Below are 22,236 nucleotides of genomic sequence, written 5' to 3' on the forward strand. Positions count from 1 at the left end.
GGGACGCAGGGGGGCGGGGCCGGCGGGGCCCGGCATTTAGCTCATGCGCGGCGGCGGTACCGCCCTTTCGGCCTGAGCGGCAGCGGCATCTCTTTCCCGGCGGCTCCGGCGCGGCGTGAATATGGCGGACCAGGCCATCTCCTTCCTCAAGGACTTTCTGGCGGGCGGCGTTGCCGCCGCTATCAGCAAGACGGCGGTGGCGCCCATCGAGCGGGTCAAGCTCTTGCTTCAGGTCAGCGGCGCGGCCGAGCCCCGCGGGAGCGGGGAGCAGGGGCAGCCCCTCATTTCCCCCCGCCGGGGCCCGCGCGGGCCGGCCCGGGCGGGGGGAAGGAGAGGGGAGGACGGAAGGAGCGCGGGCGGGTGCCGCCCCCGCCGAACAAAGGGCGCGCGCCAGGCGGTGCGGCAGACCCGGCACCAGGCGGCGGCTGGCGGGGAGGTCACGTGGGCGGTGGGCGCCAGCGACGGCGGCGGGGAAGCCGGTTCCGCTATGCGGGGCGCGGCGTTGCGGCGGGGGCGGGCCGCGGGGTGGGGGGACGGGAGGGAGGGGCGAGGGGGCGGCTCCCGGTGTCACTTCCTCCCGATCGGGTCCTGGCGCTGAGCGAGAAGAGGGCGAGAGGGGGAGGGTGGCAGCGCGCCGCCATCTTGATGACCTTCACGTCACGGCGCGGCCGGGCAGCTCATTGGCCCGCCGGCGGGGCGGGCCGGGCCTGCGACCGGCGCGCGGGGCCTCGTGTGACCCCTACGGGCGGGGTGCGGCGCGAGGCGGCCTGGCGCCCCAAGGTGACTCCCGTGACCTTCGCGGCGGTCGCCGGCGTAAGCGGCCCCGGCCTCGCCGCGGTGGGGGCCCCGGCCGCCTCTCCCTCGCCGTCCCCCGTACTCCTCCCCGCCCCCGGCTGGAAGTCCTGTCGGCGCCATGCGGCTCGCTCAGGCGCCCCCTCCGCCCGCGGGCCCGGCAGCGTCAGTGAGGGCTCCCGGCTGTAGGTAGTCGCAGTCTTCACGTCCTTGGCTTGTGCTTGTCCTTGTTCTTCACGGCTTGCACTTGCGATTTCGGCGAGTCCTGAACTCTGAAGAGGCTGGGAAGCCAAGTTAGCCAGCCTTTTTCTGGCTCTTAGGAGTGTACAAGACCTCCTGTATCTCTGGTTCTTCCTTCACACACATTCTCTGGGTTTGTGTGTGCAAAACCTAGGCTTCCAATTCTCAAGAAGTAACTCAGGTTAATCCTCAAATTCTGTAGTTTTCACCAAAATGTGAATAAACGGCAGTTCTAATCTCAAGATTCAGACTGACCCTGGAGGTTTTGCCCAGAGGTTTGCTATCGCAGCTGGTTTATCCTGGTTAACAGAGGGTTAATCTCTGTGCACAACCACCATCAGGCATTCAGCCTTAACAGCTCTTTGTTTTATAGTACAAGCAGACTTTTAACACAGCTGTAGTGCAGGCCTGCCAAGGCATACAGTCAAAATACCTATTTTTATTTGCAGGTACAACATGCAAGTAAACAAATTGCCGCTGATAAGCAGTACAAGGGTATCATCGATTGTGTAGTGCGTATTCCAAAGGAACAAGGAGTGCTGTCTTTCTGGCGAGGAAACTTGGCAAATGTCATCAGATACTTCCCAACTCAAGCTCTCAACTTTGCCTTCAAGGATAAGTATAAGCAGGTGTTCTTGGGAGGTGTAGACAAGCACACTCAATTCTGGAGGTATTTTGCTGGTAACCTGGCTTCTGGTGGTGCAGCTGGAGCCACTTCCCTCTGCTTTGTCTACCCCTTGGATTTTGCAAGAACCCGTTTGGCTGCTGATGTTGGAAAAGCTGGTGCAGACAGAGAATTCTCTGGTCTAGGGGACTGTCTAGTCAAAATTACCAAGTCTGATGGTCTGCGTGGCTTGTATCAAGGGTTCAATGTCTCTGTCCAAGGCATCATCATCTATAGAGCTGCCTACTTTGGGATCTATGATACAGCAAAAGGTAAAATTTTGGAGGGGATCTGATAAACCTATTTTCAGAATTGTGTTGTTTGTTCTTGGATATTACTCTGTAGTAACTATGTGAGCATGGAGGAGGATATGAGTGATAGTGCAGTGTTCAAGGCAAAACTCGGGCATGTATTGATGGCAGCAGGCTACTTTCAAGTACTCCTGGTTTTGTACTTAAATGAGTTTCTCCTAATGCTAGCAAAGCGTATTGGTAACCATTCACAATTATAATAAAGTTATTTTTTTTGTTTGGTGCATTACTGTAGTTGTATTAGAGTCAAGTGTGTTTAGCAGGATGGGATTGAGCAGTGCTTTCGCAAAGCACTTGTTTAAGCTTGACATTTGGGGCTAGAGGTCTTTGATACTAGCTTACAGTTTAATGTAACTCAGAGACATTGACTTAAGTTAGTGACATTTATTTCTAAAAAGAGTAGGGAATAGTTGGATTTCTTCTCATGCCAATCTGAAAAGAATTCTGTTGCTTAAATGTTACTGGTTTTGACTGTTGAGAAGAAAATCCTTTGAATTTCTGCATTTTTTTAAATCGCTTCAGCATGTTTAAAGTTTATCAAGCATCTTGTTGCAAATTTCAAATATGGCTTTACAATGTTCAATAATAGTTATTCTATAACTGTCATGTGGTGAGTGAACTGGAAGAGAATGTACAAGATAAAAAGCTAATTACTTTTTTTTATTGCAGGCATGCTCCCAGATCCCAGAAATACTCACATTGTTATCAGTTGGATGATTGCCCAGACAGTGACTGCTGTGGCTGGCGTGGTCTCCTATCCTTTTGATACAGTGCGGCGTAGAATGATGATGCAGTCAGGACGCAAAGGAGGTAGGCTGTTAATTTGTGCAGCTCTTTAAGCAGCATTAACAAGGTGAAGTTCTTTTTTTCCCTTACAGTCATCCTTCAGCACTTACAGTTTCTTGTTCCATGCATCTGGTTTAAGTTATATTACATTTAAATAACATGAGGAAATCCAGTAAGGCTCCTAACTTATGGTGTTTGTCAGGAATTGTGCTGAGGACTTTTCTTTATAGAATATGAAATAGGCGAATGGACTGCCTGTTTGCAATGACAAACTAAATGAAGGTGATTAGGGGACAGTATAATTTCCAAAAAGAATGCTTAACACTTATTTTGTGACTTAACTTTAAACAACTAGGCAAGCAGATGGGAATCTTTTCTATTGCCTGAATTAGTATTGTGTTACAGTCTTAAAATGCGTTTTGGGACATCACAAAGCAACTAGAGAAGTGAAACAGGGCAGTTGTTAAAAACATCTTAGATACAATTACAGGAGTTAAAAATAATTCTTTGGGTTTTTTCCCCTACAGCTGATATCATGTACTCTGGAACAATTGACTGCTGGCGGAAGATTGCACGGGATGAGGGAGGAAAGGCGTTCTTCAAGGGTGCATGGTCTAATGTTCTCAGAGGCATGGGGGGTGCTTTTGTGCTTGTGCTGTATGATGAATTCAAGAAAGTTATTTAAACAGCCTAACTAGAATTGGAAATCAAGTTGAGCAGATCATGTAGAATAACTACCATTATGGACCATTGACCTTCAAGAAATTCCTGTGAGTCTTATTTATCGGAGCCAGATGATATTTGTAGATGGGGCTAGAAACTGACATAGAGGACTGATCCATTTCTTGATAACATGCATGAAGACACTGAATCTGGCAATTCAGTGTGGTGATTTCTTTTTTTTTTTTTTTTTTAGTGATGAGGAATTGGTGGCGTTGGTTCTGGGTCCAAAGCGGCTGGGTCCAATTTAGGCAGAAAAAATTATTTGCCTGTGGATCAGTCCCCGGTTTCAAGTCCTATCTTGTTAGGACCATTAAATTGTATTTGAAAGTACTTGCTAACAAATCATGTTCTTTTCCACTTGTACTGAAGCACTATGTACCATTTTGCACAGCTGAACATCTAGCAATTTTGTTCTTAAATTGGGGCATTCTGCTGTAAAACAATAAACATACTTACTCTTTCTGTGTTGAAATTATTACATAAAAGCTTTGGGAAAGCCTCTTTTGTTTGAAAACTTGTTTCAGGTAATGGTTCCTCTGATACACTTACACTGCACTCTGTAACAGAATAAGCTTGATTTATTTTTTTTTTTTAAGAAATTGAATGTGAGAACTTGGGGGGAGGGAAGCATGGGTTATACTAATAGAAACCACTTTCATTCTTTGTGCCTGATAGTGTATGATGGGCTGCTGCAAGTGGCTTTTTGCATGATCCCTAGAAATTGTTTTGCAACTTTTCATATGACTTAAAAATGGGGTGTTTTCTGTTGTAGAGCTAGGAGAACCCAAAGTCCCAAGGACAGTCAAAAAGTAATACTCTTGCCCTTGGTAAAACAGCTTAAAAAGGAAATCTTTTAAAATCAATATAGAAAGCAACATGGCATTCATGCAAAAACCCAGGAGCCTGGTAAATGCCTTCAACTTCTGAGTCACCTGTGTATTGTATTGTTGCTGCTATTTGGAAATGCTGATTGTGCCAGTCAAGATACTGTTTGGCCTGATCTGTAGCAGTGGTCAGTACCTCTGTGGAACATAAATTTAATCTGAAATGAGGCTCATTCTAAGAGGTGAAGCTGATGGGATGTGTGGGAGGGAATACATATGCTTCTGTGTAGCTGTAAAACGTAGGTCGAGATAGGTCAGTCTTCAGTATTGACTGATGGATAGCAGAAGACCAAAACCAGATCGAACAATTTCTCATACTGCTGTTTGAGATAATGTAATAACTATGTGCCGTTCTTCATATGTATATAGTCTTACTTTTGTACTTTGTAATCTGCAAAGACATGGTAGTGGGACCAGTAAAAGCAAACAAGGTGTTCATCTTCCAATTGTGTTTTTAAGAGCTCTCCCTTTATCTTGACAAGGAAATGGTGTGTCATTGTACGAGTCATTGAAGGCTGACTGAGCTGTCTTGAGTTCTTTTGTGTGCCTTCTGAGGTTGCTGTTCAAGATGAAGTATTTAAATTAACTACTTGGCTTTGACTGGTTATTACCTTCCTCTGAAACATAATTCACTTTTTTCTGTTCACATCAGTAGATGAATGCAAGTACATGACACAGCTGCTTTGTACACTGACTAATAGCAAACTTTATGTACCTACTGCAAGTGGTTTTTATCCTGTTCGGTAATGGTAGCTCTCATGGTGTGGGCAGGTCATGTGATGTTGACTTTGCCAATCAACCTGCTGTTTCAGTTGTAATTGTATTGATTTTGAGGGGCAGGAGAAGAGTTTTTGTCTATATAAATACATTGCTTAGTTATTTTCTGTCAGTGGCTTGACAGGTAGAGGTAATGATAGGATACCTCCCATAAGCTCACTGAGTGCATGGTGGCCCAAGCTTTGTGAGGAAGGACCAAACATGAAAATTACTTGAGCAGCCCCCCTCCCCTCCAGAACTAGTTTTTAGCCAAAAGAAATAGGAAAAGAAAGCAATGCAAGTGTGGGTGTTTTGTTCTGGTTTTTTTTCAAATGGAACTGCAATTTACCTATGCTGTGTGTGCAGCATGTACTACTTGGTGTTCAATTTTTTTAGCATATGGCTTCCCTTAGTCATGCAGCAGCAATTTTCAATGTGTGATTATGCAGTGTGGGAACATAAGAGGCAAACAATAAATGAGACTTTTAAAAGAAGCATTTGTTTTTTGCCTTATTGAAACACTTGATGAAATGTATTTATTTTGAAAAATATTTTTAACAGGAAAATACCTGGAGTTTGTGAAAGTACTGGCATCTTAAAGCCTGTATTATATTAAGGCGTTGGAAATAGGGCTTGCACGCTTTGAAGGGAATAAGTAAAATGCATTGGTGTGAGGAAATCTTTACATTTAAATCCAGTTATTAAATCTTACTACAGATTTTATTCCAATCCTCACAACTGTTACTGAAGACTTGAATACTATCTGAGTTAAGTCCATGTTAATAGTGCAGAGGTTCACGTTTGCATTGGAAGTACTGAGCTCATGAAATGACTGACTGGCAAGCCCAGCATTAATCGTTACTTTTGGTGAGTGTCATCTCCCTTTTTCTGTTTTGCATAAAGTTTATTGAATGTACTGTGATGTTCTGGTATTGCCAGTTGCAAAGTTGAAGGGCAATTTTAAGCACATTTTGAATAGCTAAGTTTCCCCTTCAGGAAATATTCTGGGAACATAAAAATGATAAGCTGGGAGAGCTAACTACTGTGGCATTCTTGACCAGTCCTATCATCCTGTAGGAAATCATTGTATTCTGAGGGAGAGGCATCATAGTAATGGAGATGGTAAATAATAAGTTTCTTCTGTGTTGCAGATGAGAGGCCTTGTCTCCCATTGTGAAGAAAATCTCAGCAAGGTTTAAGCAAGCCGTCACAGGAGGTGTTTGCAGAAAAGCTTAGCTGCCAGGCATTGTGGTTTTGGACAAAAGGAAAAGAATAAATTTCACTGGTTTTCTCCACCTTTTTTGTCCCCTGCTCCATTTTAAGTAGGATAAATAGTTTTATAGGTGATGATAATTAATTTCTGGTCTGCGCTGTGAAGTACTCCTGAATCGTCAGGAGGATCCATGATTTGCTTTCCTGTTGGGGAATTTTGGAATTCCTGTTGTCTTTTTGGAAAGTTAGGTCATCTCTTCAACCATAGTTATTTCCGTGATACAGACTTTTTTTGGTAGGTTTACATATTCTGTCTAAAAAGAAAATTCGTTAGCATGTAACATGCAATAAGCTGCAGAGTCACTGTTGATGATCAGAGAACATTTGCAAATGTTTGATTCACCAGTACCAAAGCACCTCATCTTGCTATTTTAATGCATGAGAAATGCTTGCAAAGCAAGAGATAAACATAGTTTAAGGGCAGTTAAGGATTGTTTGACCTTTAACATATATGAACAGTGCTAGCTATTTGTCAGCTGAAGGGAAAAGGATAAAAGTTAATTTAAATACTGCATGCACATCCTTAGCTGGGATAATGGAAGAAAATTATTCAGTAAGTATTGCCTGAGTTTTCCATATGTAGGGATTGACTAGACTATGCACAAAACATTTTGGTTGCTATTACACATTTTTATGTTGGTTAACCTGGACATACACAAGACTGGAGGTTGCTGGGTGAGATCCTGGTACTGATACAGGGCCTGGGGCTTAAAATATTGAGAGGAGATAAATTTGATCTAAAAAAAAATTGTGGGAGGGATAGTACAGGGTGGGGGGGGACACACAGGGCAGGCTTGCTGTTGTGTTGAGGGTGTGTTACAGAACATCAAACTTGGAGGGGAATTTTGTCTAGGAAATCTCTGGGATTGGTAAGCACTGCAGGGCTTCACAGTCATGGTGGTTTATGCTAATCGGCTGTTCTGTGGGGAAAACAATGCATCTGCACACAGAATGGGTCTTGCGAGTTCTTGGAATTTAGTTCAGGAAAAGAAGAAAACAAAGTATTAAAAGTATAGTTCTGAATGAGGGTGAGGAAAGCATTTGGGGTGAGTGACCAAAAAGTGAAGTAGAACAAAATGGATTAGAGGAATGCAAGGTGTCTGAGGTACTGAATGAATTGGTTCATAGGATCTTACCCACAGCAAATAGTGTGCAAAATCAGCGCAGAAAGGTTAGGGTTGTAAATCATGAGGTTTTTCAGTGATCTAAGGGAAAGTTGTATTGTGAACCAGGACAAATAATGAGAAAATGTGGAAAGTCATCCAGTAAGTGGGGACGAGATGAGGAAATGCAAGCTTTAAAAAGCCATTATTAGCAAAGGACATCGCAGGTTTCAAAATAGTTCATAAATACACTAGCACTAAATGCCAGGAAGAGAGAGTCCTGGTATTCAATAGAGGAGAGCTCTCCTGAGATAACCTCTTGGTGCTTTATTATATGCTTTGAAGAGTTACAGCATTCCATCAGCGTTAAAGGTATCTGAGTGTGGAGAGAAGATAAGCCTCAAGACTAGATTAAAACAGGCAAAGAAGCAGCTGTTTAGACACATTAGAGACGTAGGAGTTATCTTCACAGTGCCTGTTGGCAGGTATGAGGCAGCCTGAGGACTTCACTTGAACTCTGACAATTACTGCTGATAAATTGCTCCCTGTGTGGAAGTGTCTGTGCCACCGTGTACAAAACCACATCCACAAAGGCTTCTGGGTTGTACTGGAGTGATTTGAATAGTTCTGGTAGTATATGCACAGGAATTTGGAAGCCCCTCAAGTTTAGTAAAAGCAAGCAGTCCGGAGGGTCTGCAATTCTTGAAGGACTGCTTGCTACTTTACTAGCAATTGCTGTTTAATAATTTGATGGACTATGGACTGTAGCCTTAGCTCTGGCAGCCTGATATGAAGTGAGATATCAGGTATTTATCGCTTAAGACATATGAGGAAACTCACCCAAGTTACATCACTACCTGCTTTCTATTAAAGCCAAAGATGGTAGGATCAAAGCAAAATAAGTTAGGACAATGTGCTGGTATATAGTTACAAAAACTGGCAAGTTTTAGTAATAATAGCTTTGAAGATACTTTGTAAAGGATTGACAGAAAAAATATGTGAAAACTTTGGAGAGCTTCTTTGAAAAGGGTGGTGTTGCCCACTGAAACATTGTAGGCAATAAAACTAGCCCGATTTATTGACTTAAAGTACATCTCTGCTTTAGCCAGCTGATAGAAAACATTCCATCACTATGCAGATGCTGCACAAACCACTCTTCAGATGGAGGAATGAGAAGAGAAGCATGAATGGTTTGAAGCCTGGTTGTTGTGACATGTAAAGAAAGACTGGAAGAGTTAGTTGCTGTTGACAGTCTGCAAGTGTGTAAGATGCTGTAAACAGGAAAGGAATAAGGATAAGATGTAATGGATTTTAAGTTAAATAAAACATAATTTTAAAAGCTTTCTACAAGTAAGAATAATTAATTATTAGAATAAACTGCATAGGGATGCTACAGAATATCAGTCGAACACAATTTGCACAGAACATCAAAACTGTCATAACTAATCCCATGCTGAAGGAAAGAGGAAGGCTAGGTAACCTGATGAGACTTTCCTGCCCCACTTTTCATGATTCAATGCAACGGGGTTTTTTTACATGGTATAGGTCAGACTTATACAATACATATTCACATTGTATTATGATCATTGATATTTGAAAATGCTAATGGAAAAATGCTTTCTCATTTAGGTTATTTTTCAAAGTATGAACCGCAACCTAGCAAAACTGGTACACACAGAAATTACTGGCCTCAGTAAGAGTGATAGCTTTGGTCTTAAAATGTGGCTGCAAATGCGTGCAGGATAATCACTACTCTCAGCACTGGCATAAAGAGTTTCTAGTTTCAAAACAGCATACTTTGCATGGGAGCAAATTAGCTTTTAATGGACCAAATTTCACGCTCATCTTTATATGGCTATTCTAGTCTTTGGCCTATCGTGGTTTATAGTTAACAAAATTGATTGAATTGAAAAGAAAGCATACCTGGATATCTTCATCAGTTGGTGTATTAAATTTGTCTCTTGGTTTTGGAATGGGAGAAAATATGCTCTTGAAACTGCAATAACTTTGGGTAGAAAATGGCATTGTAAATAAATTAAAAATACTGGTAATATAAACTTACACAAACATTTTCTGTTATACCTTAAGCACATTTTTTACTTTCAAGATTGAATAGCTATTGCTCTACAAATCACTAAGTGAGAAGGAAAATATTCTGAGTGTAGACTGGTGGGTAACTATTATTACACTTATCATTTGGGTAACTAAAATTTATTTTGTGATGAGAGTCACAGTAAATGCTTTATTAAACAATGACATTCAATAAATCAATGACTTCCAATAAATAAACTTTCTTCCACCACTAAGTAAGAAGTTTTATCAGAATAACACCACATTCATTTGTCCTGATTCCTTCTTGTCTGGTACTGTATGAAGCCAATGGCTTCAAAGCAATGTGGATGTTAAATACTTAAAAATAAGAACAGAAATGGTTCTGCAGGATCTGGTGGAATCAACCACTTCCTCACTTTAACATCCTTTCCCCCTTTTTCACTTGTAGTGATTTTGCATGCCAAAGTGCCATGCACAACAATACTGGTAATAATACTTCATGACATTAATAATCAGATTATTTAAGCTTGTAAGTAGGAAGGTGGGAGATAGGAGGAATGTGTTTCATAAAAATAATACTATATCAATAGTTTCTACATCAATAAGGTTGATTTACCTTTTGAAAAGATAATATTGGAGCAGTGCAACTGAGATTGTTCCAAGTGCTATCAGAAATGAAGACACCAAAAAAAAGTAATCTTTCCCTTGACCTGAAACGTCCAAGAGAGAGAGATGTCTTAGCATGCTGCCTTTGTGACTGTCAGTAATGAATGCAAATTTCACCCAATTTTTTGAATAATCTGGAAGACTTCAACTTGACATCTTACAGAACCTTGTAAAAAAATTCAGGTACACTAAATGGTATTTTAAACTATTTCAAACATTTAAAATGTAGAGAGTTTAAAAAATGCAGAAAAGGAGAAGGAGAAATGAAGTCACAGAATGAATAACAGAGAAAAAGTGGTGGAACTGTAAAAAGAGTGTTGAGGAAAGGGTGAAAAGGAAGATGTGGAAGGAAAGGGATGATATTCATGGTAAAAACTTAAAGAACTAAAAGGCAGCCTCAGCACTCTGGACCAAAGACATGACTGGATCTGTCTCAGCCTGTTCTGTAGCCCTGGTGTCTGAGAAACTGCTGCCTGCACAATCCAAATTAAGCAAAGGCTGGTATCAGCCTCCGTTGCCATAGTACTGGAGGATCTGCTCCACATTAATAATTTCCACCCGGTTCCTTCCTCGTCACTGGGTAAGAATTAAGATTTTGTTCATATCTGTGAGTGTGAGGGAGAAAGGGAGGCAAACATGGTAATACTGAAAAAAAAATAATATTTCGCAGTCTTACCAAACTCGATGGGTTCACTCCATTCCCCCCACTTTGAGCTCACGAGACAGTTTCTTCCACGTGCTCTGATTTTCAGAATGTATTTTTTTTTCTCATTGTAATTTTGGAATTCATATCTCCCAATCCTTACCTAAAATCAAAGCAATCGGACTGTGCATTTCACCCCATAGGCAAATATTAATAAAATTTGGAGTTTAATTTCCTGATACAGTTTCTATAAAAAACGAATGTGTATGATTTTTGTAGGTATGTAGTAGTTAAATATTCTTCTCCCCAAATTTAAACCCATGATAAATTAGTTCATCCTGCCACCGATCTTTCCTTTTTTTGAAGTTTAAAGTTGGATTTTGAAGTTTATTGAGTCTTTAATTTATTATGCTTTAAGGACACTTTTTCGTGTCCTTGTTTATGGATCCTTAAAAACCCAGAAGAACAGAAAGCTGAAACTGGAGAAGCACACATAAATTCACCTTACAAGCTTTACGGGGATTAATCACACAAAGAATATTCCCTGGATGGTGTCTGTCAAACAGACTAAATGTTTTTGAGACCATCCTATAACACATACGTATCATCTGGCCTCATGATGCTTCATACAAAGTCTTCAATCTGCCAAGTCTAAGGTGCTCCCAGGGCTGAGAGGACCACAGGGTTGCAAGGAGAAGACTAACTGTGTGTGTATTAACTTCCACAGGTTTTGAAGGTCTCGGTGTTGCCTTTGTCTTGCTGTCCTGAACTAGAGTGGTATTTTTCCACCAACAGATAGGAGATTGTTTCCAATTTATATTAAACAAAATGTTACATCTGTCTGAATCAAAACCACAATCTATTTGTGTGATAAAAGTATGAAGTTTTGTGAAATGCATGGAAAATTCTGCCTAGTGTAAGCTACACCATCAAAAGGGAGGTACTAAGTTTACACATAAAGATGCCACAGGAACATATTCTCCTGAATTCTCATTGCTATATTGATACAAAAACTATAGTTCTAGAAGTAACTCTATTCTGTATAATGGTATTTATATGCTTAAGTGGGCAAAAGCACAAATTTGTATAGGACAAGAATACTTACTTGAGGATTCTTTGTCTCTCTTTCTCTTTTCTCATCCTGCAAATCAAAGACAAATCTTAATTTTTATTATTTTCTTGTCAAATAACCAAACATTTCTCCCTCTTTTGTTGTCATTTTCTTGCTTATAAAGATCATAAGTGATTTTAAATTGAATAATCAGTTGGATACTCTGCACCAGTAACGTCCCAGAATATATCACTTTATTCAGAGTTTTGGCTTCCTCCATTTCATTTTAGAAAAGCAAGGAAACCTGTATTATTTATCAGTGGTTGTGAGAAGCTGTATTTGCCTCTAAGGGCATATTTATGCTGTGCATTCTCATTCAGAAGTATATCGAAACTACACAAGCAATCAAATCATCCTCCAAACACAGCAGATCTGGAAGCTGTGATTTCACAACAGTTTGATAACATGGAGCAGAAAATTGATGTGAACAGCAAATTTACTCTCCTTCCAGTCAAAGTCTCTGTTGGACATCTAAGTGATTCATATTCAGGGGCTTTCTACAAAGTACTACGAAGAGCTACTTACACATCCCATGCAATCAAAATTTAATTTACTAGAATCAAAGACCTGGATTTGACCTGGATCAAAGAACCTGAAAATTCTGAAAAAAAGGATAGGTTAAAAACTGAGTGAACAAAATCAACAGCAGTGATTTTAGCAAGAATCTCAGAAAACATTGAAAAGCTGAGGTCCTGGAAACATCTGTCACATGTCAGAAGGATAGCTGGCATTATGGAAAACTCAGAAAGATGTTATTGGAAGGAATGTCTAATTTCAGAAAATACACCCACCGTGTATGTTGCATTATAAAATAGACTAGTATTTCCCCATTACTCATTGTCAGCTGAGGTCTTTCGACTCAGGACATGATGGAAGTCATCAGCCTGTGCTGTGAATGGAGAGGGTGCAAATGATTTGCTTAAATTTTAGGTGTACAGTGCCACTTTAGCTGCTCTGGAGTATCCTGCCTTACCTCTGACAGCCCCTCCCAAAAGGTCTAAGTTATATCTGCCATCTCCATGTAAGTACCTCTGGTACCTCCAGTACCTATAGCACCTTAAGGGGCATGAGGCACCTGCTGCTCAGCTGCATGGAGCCCTAGACGTGCATTGTCTGTTGTGGAATGTCTGTGCTCCTTTGCAGACACCTACATTAAGGCGCCTCAGTCTGAGAGATGAATTTCACACCCAAATGTAGGAATCTACTGAACCCTACCCATTCTGGACTTGTGCAAGGCATTTGACACTGTCCTGCACAACATCCTTGTGTCTAAATTGGAGAGATATGGATTCAAGGGATGGAGCACCTGGTGGATAACACATTGGCTGGATGGTTGCACTCAAAGAGTTGTGGTCAATGGCTCAATGTCCAAGTGGAGAACAGTGATGAGTGGCGTTCCTCAGGGGTCGGTACTGGGACCGGCACTGTTCAACATCTTTGTCGGCGACATGGACAGTGGGATCGAGTGCACCCTCAGCAAGTTTGCTGACGACACCAAGCTGTGTGGTGTGGTCAACACGCTGGAGGGAAGGGATGCCATCCAGAGGGACCTTGACAGGCTGGAGAGGTGGGCCCGTGCGAACCGCATGAAGTTCAACAAGGCCAAGTGCAAGGTCCTGCACATGGGTCTGGGCAATCCCAAGCACGACTATAGGCTGGGTGAGGAATGGATTGAGAGCAGCCCCGAGGAGAAGGACTTGGGGGTATTGATTGATGAGAAGCTCAACATGAGCCGGCAGTGTGCGCTTGCAGCCCAGAAAGCCAACCATGTCCTGGGCTCCATCAAAAGAGGTGTGACCAGCAGGTCAAGGGAGGTGATCCTGCCCCTCTACTCTGCTCTTGTGAGACCCCACCTGGAGTACTGCATCCAGCTCTGGGGGCCCCAGTACAGGAGAGACATGGAGCTGTTGGAGAGAGTCCAGAGGAGGCCACAAAGCTGATCAGAGGGCTGGAGCACCTCTCCTATGAGGACAGGCTGAGAGAGTTGGGGTTGTTCAGCCTGGAGAAGAGAGGGCTCTGGGGAGATCTAATTGCGGCCTTCCGGTACCTGAAGGGGGCCTACAGGAAAGCTGGTGAGGGACTGTTTATGAGGGAGTGTAGTGACAGGACAAGGGGTAATGGGTTTAAGTTAAAGGAGGGTAGATTTAGATGAGATGTTAGAAAGAAATTCTTTCCTGTTAGAGTGGTGAGGCACTGGAACAGGTTGCCCAGAGAAGCTGTGGATGCCCCACCCTGGAAATGTTCAAGGCCAGGTTGGATGGGGCTTTGGGCAACGTGGTCTAGTGGAGGGTGTCCCTGCCCGTGGCAGGGGGGTTGGAACTAGATCTTTGAGGTCTCTTCCAACCCAAACCATTCTATGATTGTATGATTCTACGATTCTATGATTCTGACTGCACCATGGGAAAGAAGAGGTAACATGTATTTCTTTAAAATAAATATTTTGATAATATTGCTTTAGTCACATGTTGTAACCTATATATTTATGTAAAAAATTCTAAGTATTTCACACAAGATCTTAGTGTCAAAGTATACCAGCCAGCTGGAAAGCTATGTGTACTGCAATTGCTCCTTGAAATAGCTACCAAAGTAGATACCATTAACGCATGCCAGATACAAAATCCAGGCAATCCCAAGAGAATGCAAGCTGCAGGCCTTCTTTTGAATGAATTAATCAGTGTTAAGGATGTATTGCTTTATTCCAGTTGTATATTTATGTTTAATCCTTAGTTGAGCTGTCCTGTAATGGTCTTGTATTAGAAATGCCTGAGGAACTGCCACTATGGCAAGCTGTGGCTGGGGAAAGGGGTGGGTAGGGGTGCTGGTTTTGACTGGGATAGAGTTAATTTCCTTCATAGTAGCTAGTATGGGGCTATGGTTTGGATTTGTGCTGGACACAGCTGTTGCTAACAGAGGGATGTTTTCGTTACTGCTGAGCAGTGCTCACACAGAGCCAATGCCTTTGCTGCTTCTCACACCACCCCACCAGTGAGTGGGCTGGGGGTGCACAAGGACTTGGGAGGGGACGCAGCCGGGACAGCTGACCCCAATGACCAAAGGGATATCCCATACCATATGATGTCATGCTCAGCATGTAAAGCTGAAGGAAGAAGAAGGAAGAGGGGAACATTCAGAGTGATGGTGTTTGTCTTCCCAAGTCACCGTTACGCATGATGGAGCCCTGCTTTCCTGGGGATGGCTGAACACCTGCCTGCCCATGGGAAGTGGTGAATGAATTCCTTGTCTTGCTTTGCTTGTGTGCATGGCTTTTGCTTTACCCATTAAACTGTCTTTACCTCAGCCCATGAGTCTTCTCACTTTTACCCTTCCGATTCTCTCCCCTATCCCACTGTGGGGGGAGCTAGCGAGCAGCTGTTTGGGGCTGAGCTGCTGGCTGGGGTTAAACCATGACAGTAGGGAGCCCTAATTTGTCACGGTGCAAATGTTATCCACGTGTGGAAATCACATAATGGTGAAACAAATATCCCAGGGATGGGGAGGAAGAGCTCTGTTTCTTGCCTCATGGTGAAACTCATGGGCTCAAAGACTTTTCCCGACCAGGGAAGCTGGGTGAGCATGAGGGGCCCAGGCCTGGGCTGGAGGCTGCCACCAAGGCAGCACCCTCGTTGCAGATCGCAGGCTGCCATCATGCAGTCATCTCCTGTGAGATGTGCTCATGCAGAAAAGCATCTCAGGTGCACTCCCAGTCTTTGGACAGGGACGCCTCTTAACAGTTCCCTGCTCTCATCTGCTTTCCTGCTTTGCACCTCTGATTAATTTGAAATTAGGTCATGTGCGGTGGGATGCAAGACCAGCAGAGCTGGAGAAGAACACCACAGCTTATGAGAGAGAAGTTAATAAATAAAGGCAACAGAAGTTATAGATATGCATGTACATAGGTACAGTACCAAATACAAACCAAGAAATTATTTTTACCTTATTTTGTATGCTAATTTCATACTGAAAACACTTTGCTTTTTCCATATGACTTGTGCGGGGTGGTTGCCATGTAATTATGCAACCTGCTGTATCTCTAGTACAATTGACAGTGACATTTAATGGAGGAGTGAGTATTTCTGGAAAGAAATGAAATAATTAATGTAGACATGGTCAGTACTCAGTTAGAACTTGTGTTCAGAGCAAAATACATGTGAAGTTGAGGCAACTGATGTTCAACTGATGTTAATAAATGTTATCTAGTAAACAGGAGTAAAATACAGTAGCAAAACTTGGGAATATATCACTTCAGTTTTTTGACATCTGAAGTAACTGAAGTTTGTGTAAAAAAAGTATGAAGGACTGTGTAATTCAGCAGTAAAATCACTAGAGTGATTTTATTAATTTTCGTATCGACAGTACAAGTCTTCATAGGAGAAAAGATGGAAGGTTTTTTTTGTGTGTGTTAGTATTCAAGGTAGAAGATCAAGTCATCTGAATTTGAGTGCCTACAATATAGTTGACTAAGTGTCACCTAAGTGCCCAACCACTGTGGCCAGCTGAGACCTCATCAGTAGTGCCCACAATGTCTGCAAAGCCGTCTGGTGTACCATGGAGCAGGCGTGCTTGGCTGAATAGCTCTGGGCTTTACAGAGTGCATCGGCTGCAGGCAGGAGCCAGTCTCACGCTGTGCATCTCAGACCACATAGGACACCCAGGAGGACCCTGGTCTCTCAGAGGTCCTGGACCACATCTGCAAGCCTTGTGAATGCCTCAAGTGACTGCAGGTGTCTCAAATGGCACTAGAGCCATGTTTTTAGGCAACTGAACCCTGTCCCAGATCTCTATCAGAGCAAAAACACCTAGCTCACACAAAGGTACCCACATATTTAACTAACGCAGTCTTAATTTGGAAGTTGAACCCTCCCTCAGGTTTCAGGAGATGTAGCTCTTGCAGCTCCCAGAGAGGTGTGGAATTAGGGGATGGCAAAATGGGCCCATCATAAAAGTGGCCTTGAAAGTCTAACCATTGTGTTTCATCACTTGGATTCCATGGATATGTTCACACCACTTCTCCGGGCCATTATTTCAGGCTGCCTCTCCCTTTGCTTGTTTTAGTTAATCTTTGGAATTATATTCTGTCAACTATCAGGAGCGAAGTCTGTCCTGCAGTGAAGAATCTTGAGATGGCTACAGACTTTGTTTCATTCTTCTTTTCTTTTCAGAGAAATATTCTGCACTTCTTTATTTTATAAAACAGTAATAAAATAAAAATGTTCACTTACCAATTTCATACAGTTCAATGTACTCATCATAGAACTGGATCAGGGAGTCTTTGCTAGACCCATTCACCAGGAAGTAAGCTTTTTCAGTCTCTATCTTCACATTTTGGAATCTACATCCCGTGTTCCTGCCATTTTCATCTTTAATGTAAAGCTCACATTCCATCTCATCAGCGTATCTGTACATAGCAAGGTATTTTAGTTAAATGTGGGCAGTGTGATGTGTCAAATGAGACTCAAGCAGACCTACTTACCTTGAGTTCTGCCAGTAGAGAAAATATTGGGTATCTCCTGGAGCATCCCTGCCCGCTTGCCAAGTGCAGTTCATGAAGGAAATGTTATAAATCACACAGGAGAAGTTTTCAATGGCTGACCCATTCATGCCTGCAAACACAGCAATACCCATGATGAAGAAAAATCGTGTGACTGCTCCAAGCTGGAGGATCTTAGCACACGCTTAGATATGTTAGACATCTGCAACTGCAGCTGATTATTGCCTGGGTTAGGCATGACAACTGCGAGAAAGCTGGACTCTCACCTTATTTAGACTGCCTCTGAACTGTGAAACCTAGGAGCGAGTGGAACATTCACACAGGTAAAGGCAGGCACATTGCCTTTTAACACCATCCTTGGTGCTATAGAGAGAAGTATTTCTCCTTTTAAAATTAACGGTCAGGAATCCATTCCTGAAGTGCTTACACACAGTGTTTAAAAAGCTGGCACTTTTAAAAGTAAGATGGGGGTCTCTAATCAAATAGCCTCCTAGCTAGAGCTTTCCACCCTGATGTGGGGGACAGAGATTTGATCTCTTCCTTTTCTGGAGCACACTGAAGTGGGTTTCTTTGGAAGCTCCCTCATGGCTGGGCTGTGCAGGCATGCTCTGCCTTCTTCTCTCTTCTTCTTTAGCCAATTTTCTGCTTCATTCTGCGGCATGCCCCAACTTCAGCGAAAGGGTGGAGGCTTCTGCTGCTGCTGCCTCCAGCCCCCAGGACTGAGGGCACCCTTGTGGAAGCAGGGAGGAATTCCCTGGGGAACTTGCATGCTTGGAGGATAGGGCCAGCTGGGGAGGAACATGAAAAGCAAGAGGTTTCAGGAGGCAGTGTGTCCTGGCTTGTGTTTTGAGGGTCACCGTGAGACTGTTTCCTGTCAAGTCCCCAGGAAGAGATGAGTAGGGAGTACTTTCTCTGCTCGGATATGAGCAAGCTGCTAATCTCATCACCTCTGACAAGTCTGAAATATCCCAGTTACATTCGGCTGCAGGAGCACTGGTGACTGAGGAACTTTTGTGGAGAACTCTGAGTCCAGAAGGAAGGGGAAAACAGGCTGTAAAAACCTGAAGTTTGGCATTATGAACCTAGGATCTGCCTAAATCCCACTTTGATGAACTCCCACATGGGGCAGGCTCAGAGTATCTTTGTAAACAATTGCCTCAGCTCAGTGGGTGCACAGCAGCTGAGGGAACCCACGTGTGTGTGCATGTGTGCATGCGTGTGTGCGTGCGTGTGCAACCGTGCGTGTGTGTGTGTGCACGTGCACGCCAGGGCCAGATCAGGAGATCGCTACATTCAGTTTGCCCCTAGCTGCTTATCACTGGCACTTCCTTTCCTGTCCTCCTCCCATCTTATGGGTTTCACTGATCCCCAGACTGTGCCATCAGCTAGCTCAGTGGTCTGGCTCCTGACAAACTCACCAACAGCCCAGCAGAAAAGCATTTAATAAAGAAATGGGCGCTAACATCTTAATTTGTAACAGCCCCAACAGTTATTTGAATCCACCCTTAAACCACTGTAATTTAGTGGCATTTTGGAGCCCTACTATGAAAGAGAATAATGCAATTACTGATACATTTGTAATAATGCATCTCTTGCAGAATTGTGGAAACAGTCATTACAGAATAAATAATTCTAGCAGATCATAAAAAAATAATTTTTAATAGAAAATAAAGCAGTTGCCTACTGTGTAAGGAATTATTTTCTAACACAATGTTTACCTTTAAAAGATTGCAAATGGACAAAACCTCACCCAGACCATAGACATTACCTCCAGGGAGAAAGGTGCAGTTTTTTGAGATGCTTGTGTTTGTCACTTCAATGATAAAGAATACCCCTTTGTGTAGAGGCACGTCTTCTTTCACTGGAAAGCTGCATAGTGAACTATTCACCTGAAAAAGAACATGTTAATGTTTTATTTCTCTGTTTTTCCTCTGCAGGTGTTAGATGACGCTGGCTATAAAAGTGCAACTCAGAAATTCAATTTGTAGGGCCAAAATCTTGTGTGTGTGTATATATGTGTTTTAGGTTCAAGAGCTGACTCTCTCCTTTACTACTCAAGGGTGATGTAGAATGGAGATGAGTGATCAAAAGCATAACTACACAAAAAGCTTTGCAGCTCAGGAGTTGGATGCTACACTAGTGTGCAACTATTAGAGAAGACTAATAGTACCCCAGTGGTGTAACAGAAGATGGTTAATAAATGGGGGAACCACAATGGAATTTAATCAAAGGATTAAGCAAAATAGAAGTCCTCGTCTGACCTCCCCAGGGGTCAGAAAGTTGTCTATGGCATTATACTTACGATCTTCAATAAAGATGTGATGTGTTTTTGTAATATGTATTTCGAATTAAGGCATCTGCTAGGCTAAATAAGCCATCTCTCTCTTTCTGTCAAGCTTCCTACTTTTCTCTTTGGATAATGTGGGCTTATAACATAACCCGTGCTACAGGCATGATCCAATTTACTGGGAAACAAGTGAAGAACTTGAGATGATGAAAATCCATGACAGTGTTTGGGCAATTCACTTTTTATTTGAAGGGTCTCTTGCTCTGTCTCTCTAAATTCTCCAGGAGTCTCACAGTCCCTTTTTTTCAGCAGCTACATCCCTATTCATGATTCAACGTAGCTACAGTTCAAGCTATCGCCTCCTTTCCACTTTGGTGCCAGAACTTCAGTTTTGTGGTATGCATGGGATGCTCCTCCTGCAGCAAATACACCCTGGCAGTGGTGACGGCTTTCCACAGACCCTGGCAGATCAAGCTGTAGACTGCAATTGCTGATCAGATTTTACCTACAACTGATTCATTTTTTCAAAGTGAAATCGATAGAAGGTAAAGAAAAAATTTGCAATTATTTATCTCAAAGAAAAGCAGGCTTACCATGTCTGTAAATTTCATGGCCTTGTTCATGATGGTACATTTGTAGTTAGAGAAATTCTTGCTGCTCTCCCAGGAGAGTTCCATTTTTTTCCAATTCATTTTCACATTCGTAATAGATGATTCTTGTGGCTCTGCTGCAAGTGTTACAGAAGTTCAGTAAGGATATGCTATTGTTTTTGTTGAATGCAGAGGATAGTATCTGTCAGGCTTAAGATGACAATTGCCAGATTAATTGCAAATATCTCTGGTAAATGAAGAATTAAACCCTGTTTCTCAGATTATATCTGCAAAAATGTACTTACATCCCATACACTGGATGTCAGCATGCAAGGGATAAAATAGCATCATACACCACCAAATCAGGCAAAGGAGTCCAAGAATATCAAACATCTTTTCTTCTTCGGAAAGACACAATAAAGCCTTCAGGAGAAAAAAGAAAAAAAAAATGCCAAAATGTACTTTGGTTTCTGCAAAGCTTCATTTTTTTTTTCTCATGGGAAGAGTGAAAGATGCTGTCTAATTCACATCTAGAAAATATTCTTTAGAAAAGCCAGAGGGTGTGCTTCAGGATGTCTTCTTTGAAAGAACTGAATAGGCTCACTACTGTCTATTACAGCACAGCGGTTTGAGAGAGAGAGACACCACAGACTCTCGTTGTGACACATGATACGCTCACTGTGGTGTAGAGATCATGACTTAGGATTACTGTTGTCCCATCTGGATTCAGATGCTTTTCCATTGTCCTGAATATCCCAATTAGCAGCATTTATCATAAACTTGATGACACTTCTGTCAGTTCCTGACTAATCTGAATGAATTTTTCATTTTTTATATGTGGTCCCTCACTTCGCAACTCTTTTCGTGGAAAACTGAATATACTAAAGAATGCCAGTTGTTAGGTGTGGTTTACAGTAAAATAAATAAAATACTTTTTTCTACACTTTATTTGTTATTATTTGTTTTGGATCCAGAAATTGTTGAATCTTACTGTGGACATTATGAAACTTTGAGGATGTCTGCTCTGTAATCAAAATATGATGCTAGCTCGTAGAATATGTCCATAAAAATTTTAAACTGATATAACTAGAGTGATACACAACTGAACTTGGGCTATAAAATATGCTTGAGCGGCTAGGAAAAAATGCTGAACTTGCTTAGAGCTATTTTAGAGAATGTGACTCTCAAGTCTTCATGTACAGTTCATTTACATAATTACAAACAGTACACACCTTCATTCTTGGCATTTCCAGTCCTCTGCACCTGCAACTTTCTGTAAGTTATCAACATTTTCTAGAACCCACTTCTGTCTTTGTGTGTTTTTCAGTCCAATTTCCCAAAATGAGATAGTATCTATTAATGATCCTTTTAAATGAAGAACACTACAAAAGACGAGATATTTTTCAGGGTTTTTCTTCCCTCTTGACTTGCCTCCCTTATGTCTTGATAATGAAACAGACCTATTATCATACCTGTGGATATCCTGTGGGGGATGAATTTTGATATTAAGATATCTAAAAGTATCTACAAGTGAATATTTACATAAGCGCAAGTTGTTTAAACTCCTGATATAGTCAATGGAGATCTGGTTGAATTCCACTCACTGCTTCTGGTATGCATAACTAATTTCTCACTACTTGTTTTAAAGCCTTTGACTATTGCTACACCGAAGTCTTATTAAGCTTTTTAGTGTCTTCCTATTTTTCATATATCTGATTTTCTGTTTCCCTCTGCTGAGTTTCTTTGGTTTGGAAGTGTTTTCATAAAGATGTTTTTTAAGCAGCAACCAAATCTTACACCTGGTCAGGTTTCTTTCATCTACTTTTATCTTTTCTTGTCTCTCACAAAGTGTGTGAATATTGTCTCTG

The 22,236-nt window shown here is 42.1% G+C and overlaps 2 protein-coding genes across 2 annotated transcripts; one reads left to right on the forward strand and one right to left on the reverse strand.

Annotated features, from left to right (window-relative positions):
- Nucleotides 1-29: 29 nt before the first annotated feature.
- Nucleotides 30-4,001, forward strand: SLC25A6 (solute carrier family 25 member 6). Its single transcript, XM_054813379.1, has 4 exons — nt 30-232; nt 1,482-1,968; nt 2,677-2,817; nt 3,321-4,001. Exons 1-4 carry the CDS (start codon nt 122-124, stop codon nt 3,476-3,478), a joined length of 897 nt encoding a protein of 298 aa, XP_054669354.1. The 5' UTR covers nt 30-121; the 3' UTR covers nt 3,479-4,001.
- A 2,521-nt stretch (nt 4,002-6,522) lies between these two features.
- On the reverse strand, nt 6,523-20,785 carry LOC129201696 (granulocyte-macrophage colony-stimulating factor receptor subunit alpha-like). The gene is made up of 11 exons (XM_054813300.1): nt 20,674-20,785; nt 20,372-20,505; nt 19,260-19,380; nt 17,474-17,603; nt 17,223-17,398; nt 15,937-16,076; nt 11,998-12,033; nt 10,926-11,055; nt 10,200-10,293; nt 9,455-9,536; nt 6,523-6,682 (listed from the first exon to the last, which is right to left on the reverse strand). The coding sequence occupies exons 1-11, from the start codon at nt 20,759-20,761 to the stop codon at nt 6,614-6,616; spliced, it is 1,200 nt and encodes a 399-aa protein (XP_054669275.1). The 5' UTR covers nt 20,762-20,785; the 3' UTR covers nt 6,523-6,613.
- Between the last annotated feature and the right edge of the window lie 1,451 nt (nt 20,786-22,236).

The sequence above is a fragment of the Grus americana genome, chromosome 1, assembly GCF_028858705.1.
Source record: "Grus americana isolate bGruAme1 chromosome 1, bGruAme1.mat, whole genome shotgun sequence".
Lineage (NCBI taxonomy): Eukaryota > Metazoa > Chordata > Aves > Gruiformes > Gruidae > Grus > Grus americana.

Bases quoted from the DNA above. Each gene is read 5' to 3' on its own strand.
- LOC129201696 (XM_054813300.1), bottom strand. From the start codon at position 20,761: ATGTTTGATATTCTTGGACTCCTTTGCCTGATTTGGTGGTGTATGATG. The intron at 16,077-17,222 runs GTAAGTGAACAT...ATTTCTTTCCAG, and splicing joins CATTGAACTGTATGAAATTG to AAATACTCACTCCTCCATTA. The intron at 10,294-10,925 runs GTAAGACTGCGA...TGGACGTTTCAG, and splicing joins GAGTGAACCCATCGAGTTTG to GTCAAGGGAAAGATTACTTT.
- SLC25A6 (XM_054813379.1), top strand. From the start codon at position 122: ATGGCGGACCAGGCCATCTCCTTCCTCAAGGACTTTCTGGCGGGCGGC. The intron at 233-1,481 runs GTCAGCGGCGCG...TTTTATTTGCAG, and splicing joins GGGTCAAGCTCTTGCTTCAG to GTACAACATGCAAGTAAACA. The intron at 2,818-3,320 runs GTAGGCTGTTAA...TTTCCCCTACAG, and splicing joins GCAGTCAGGACGCAAAGGAG to CTGATATCATGTACTCTGGA.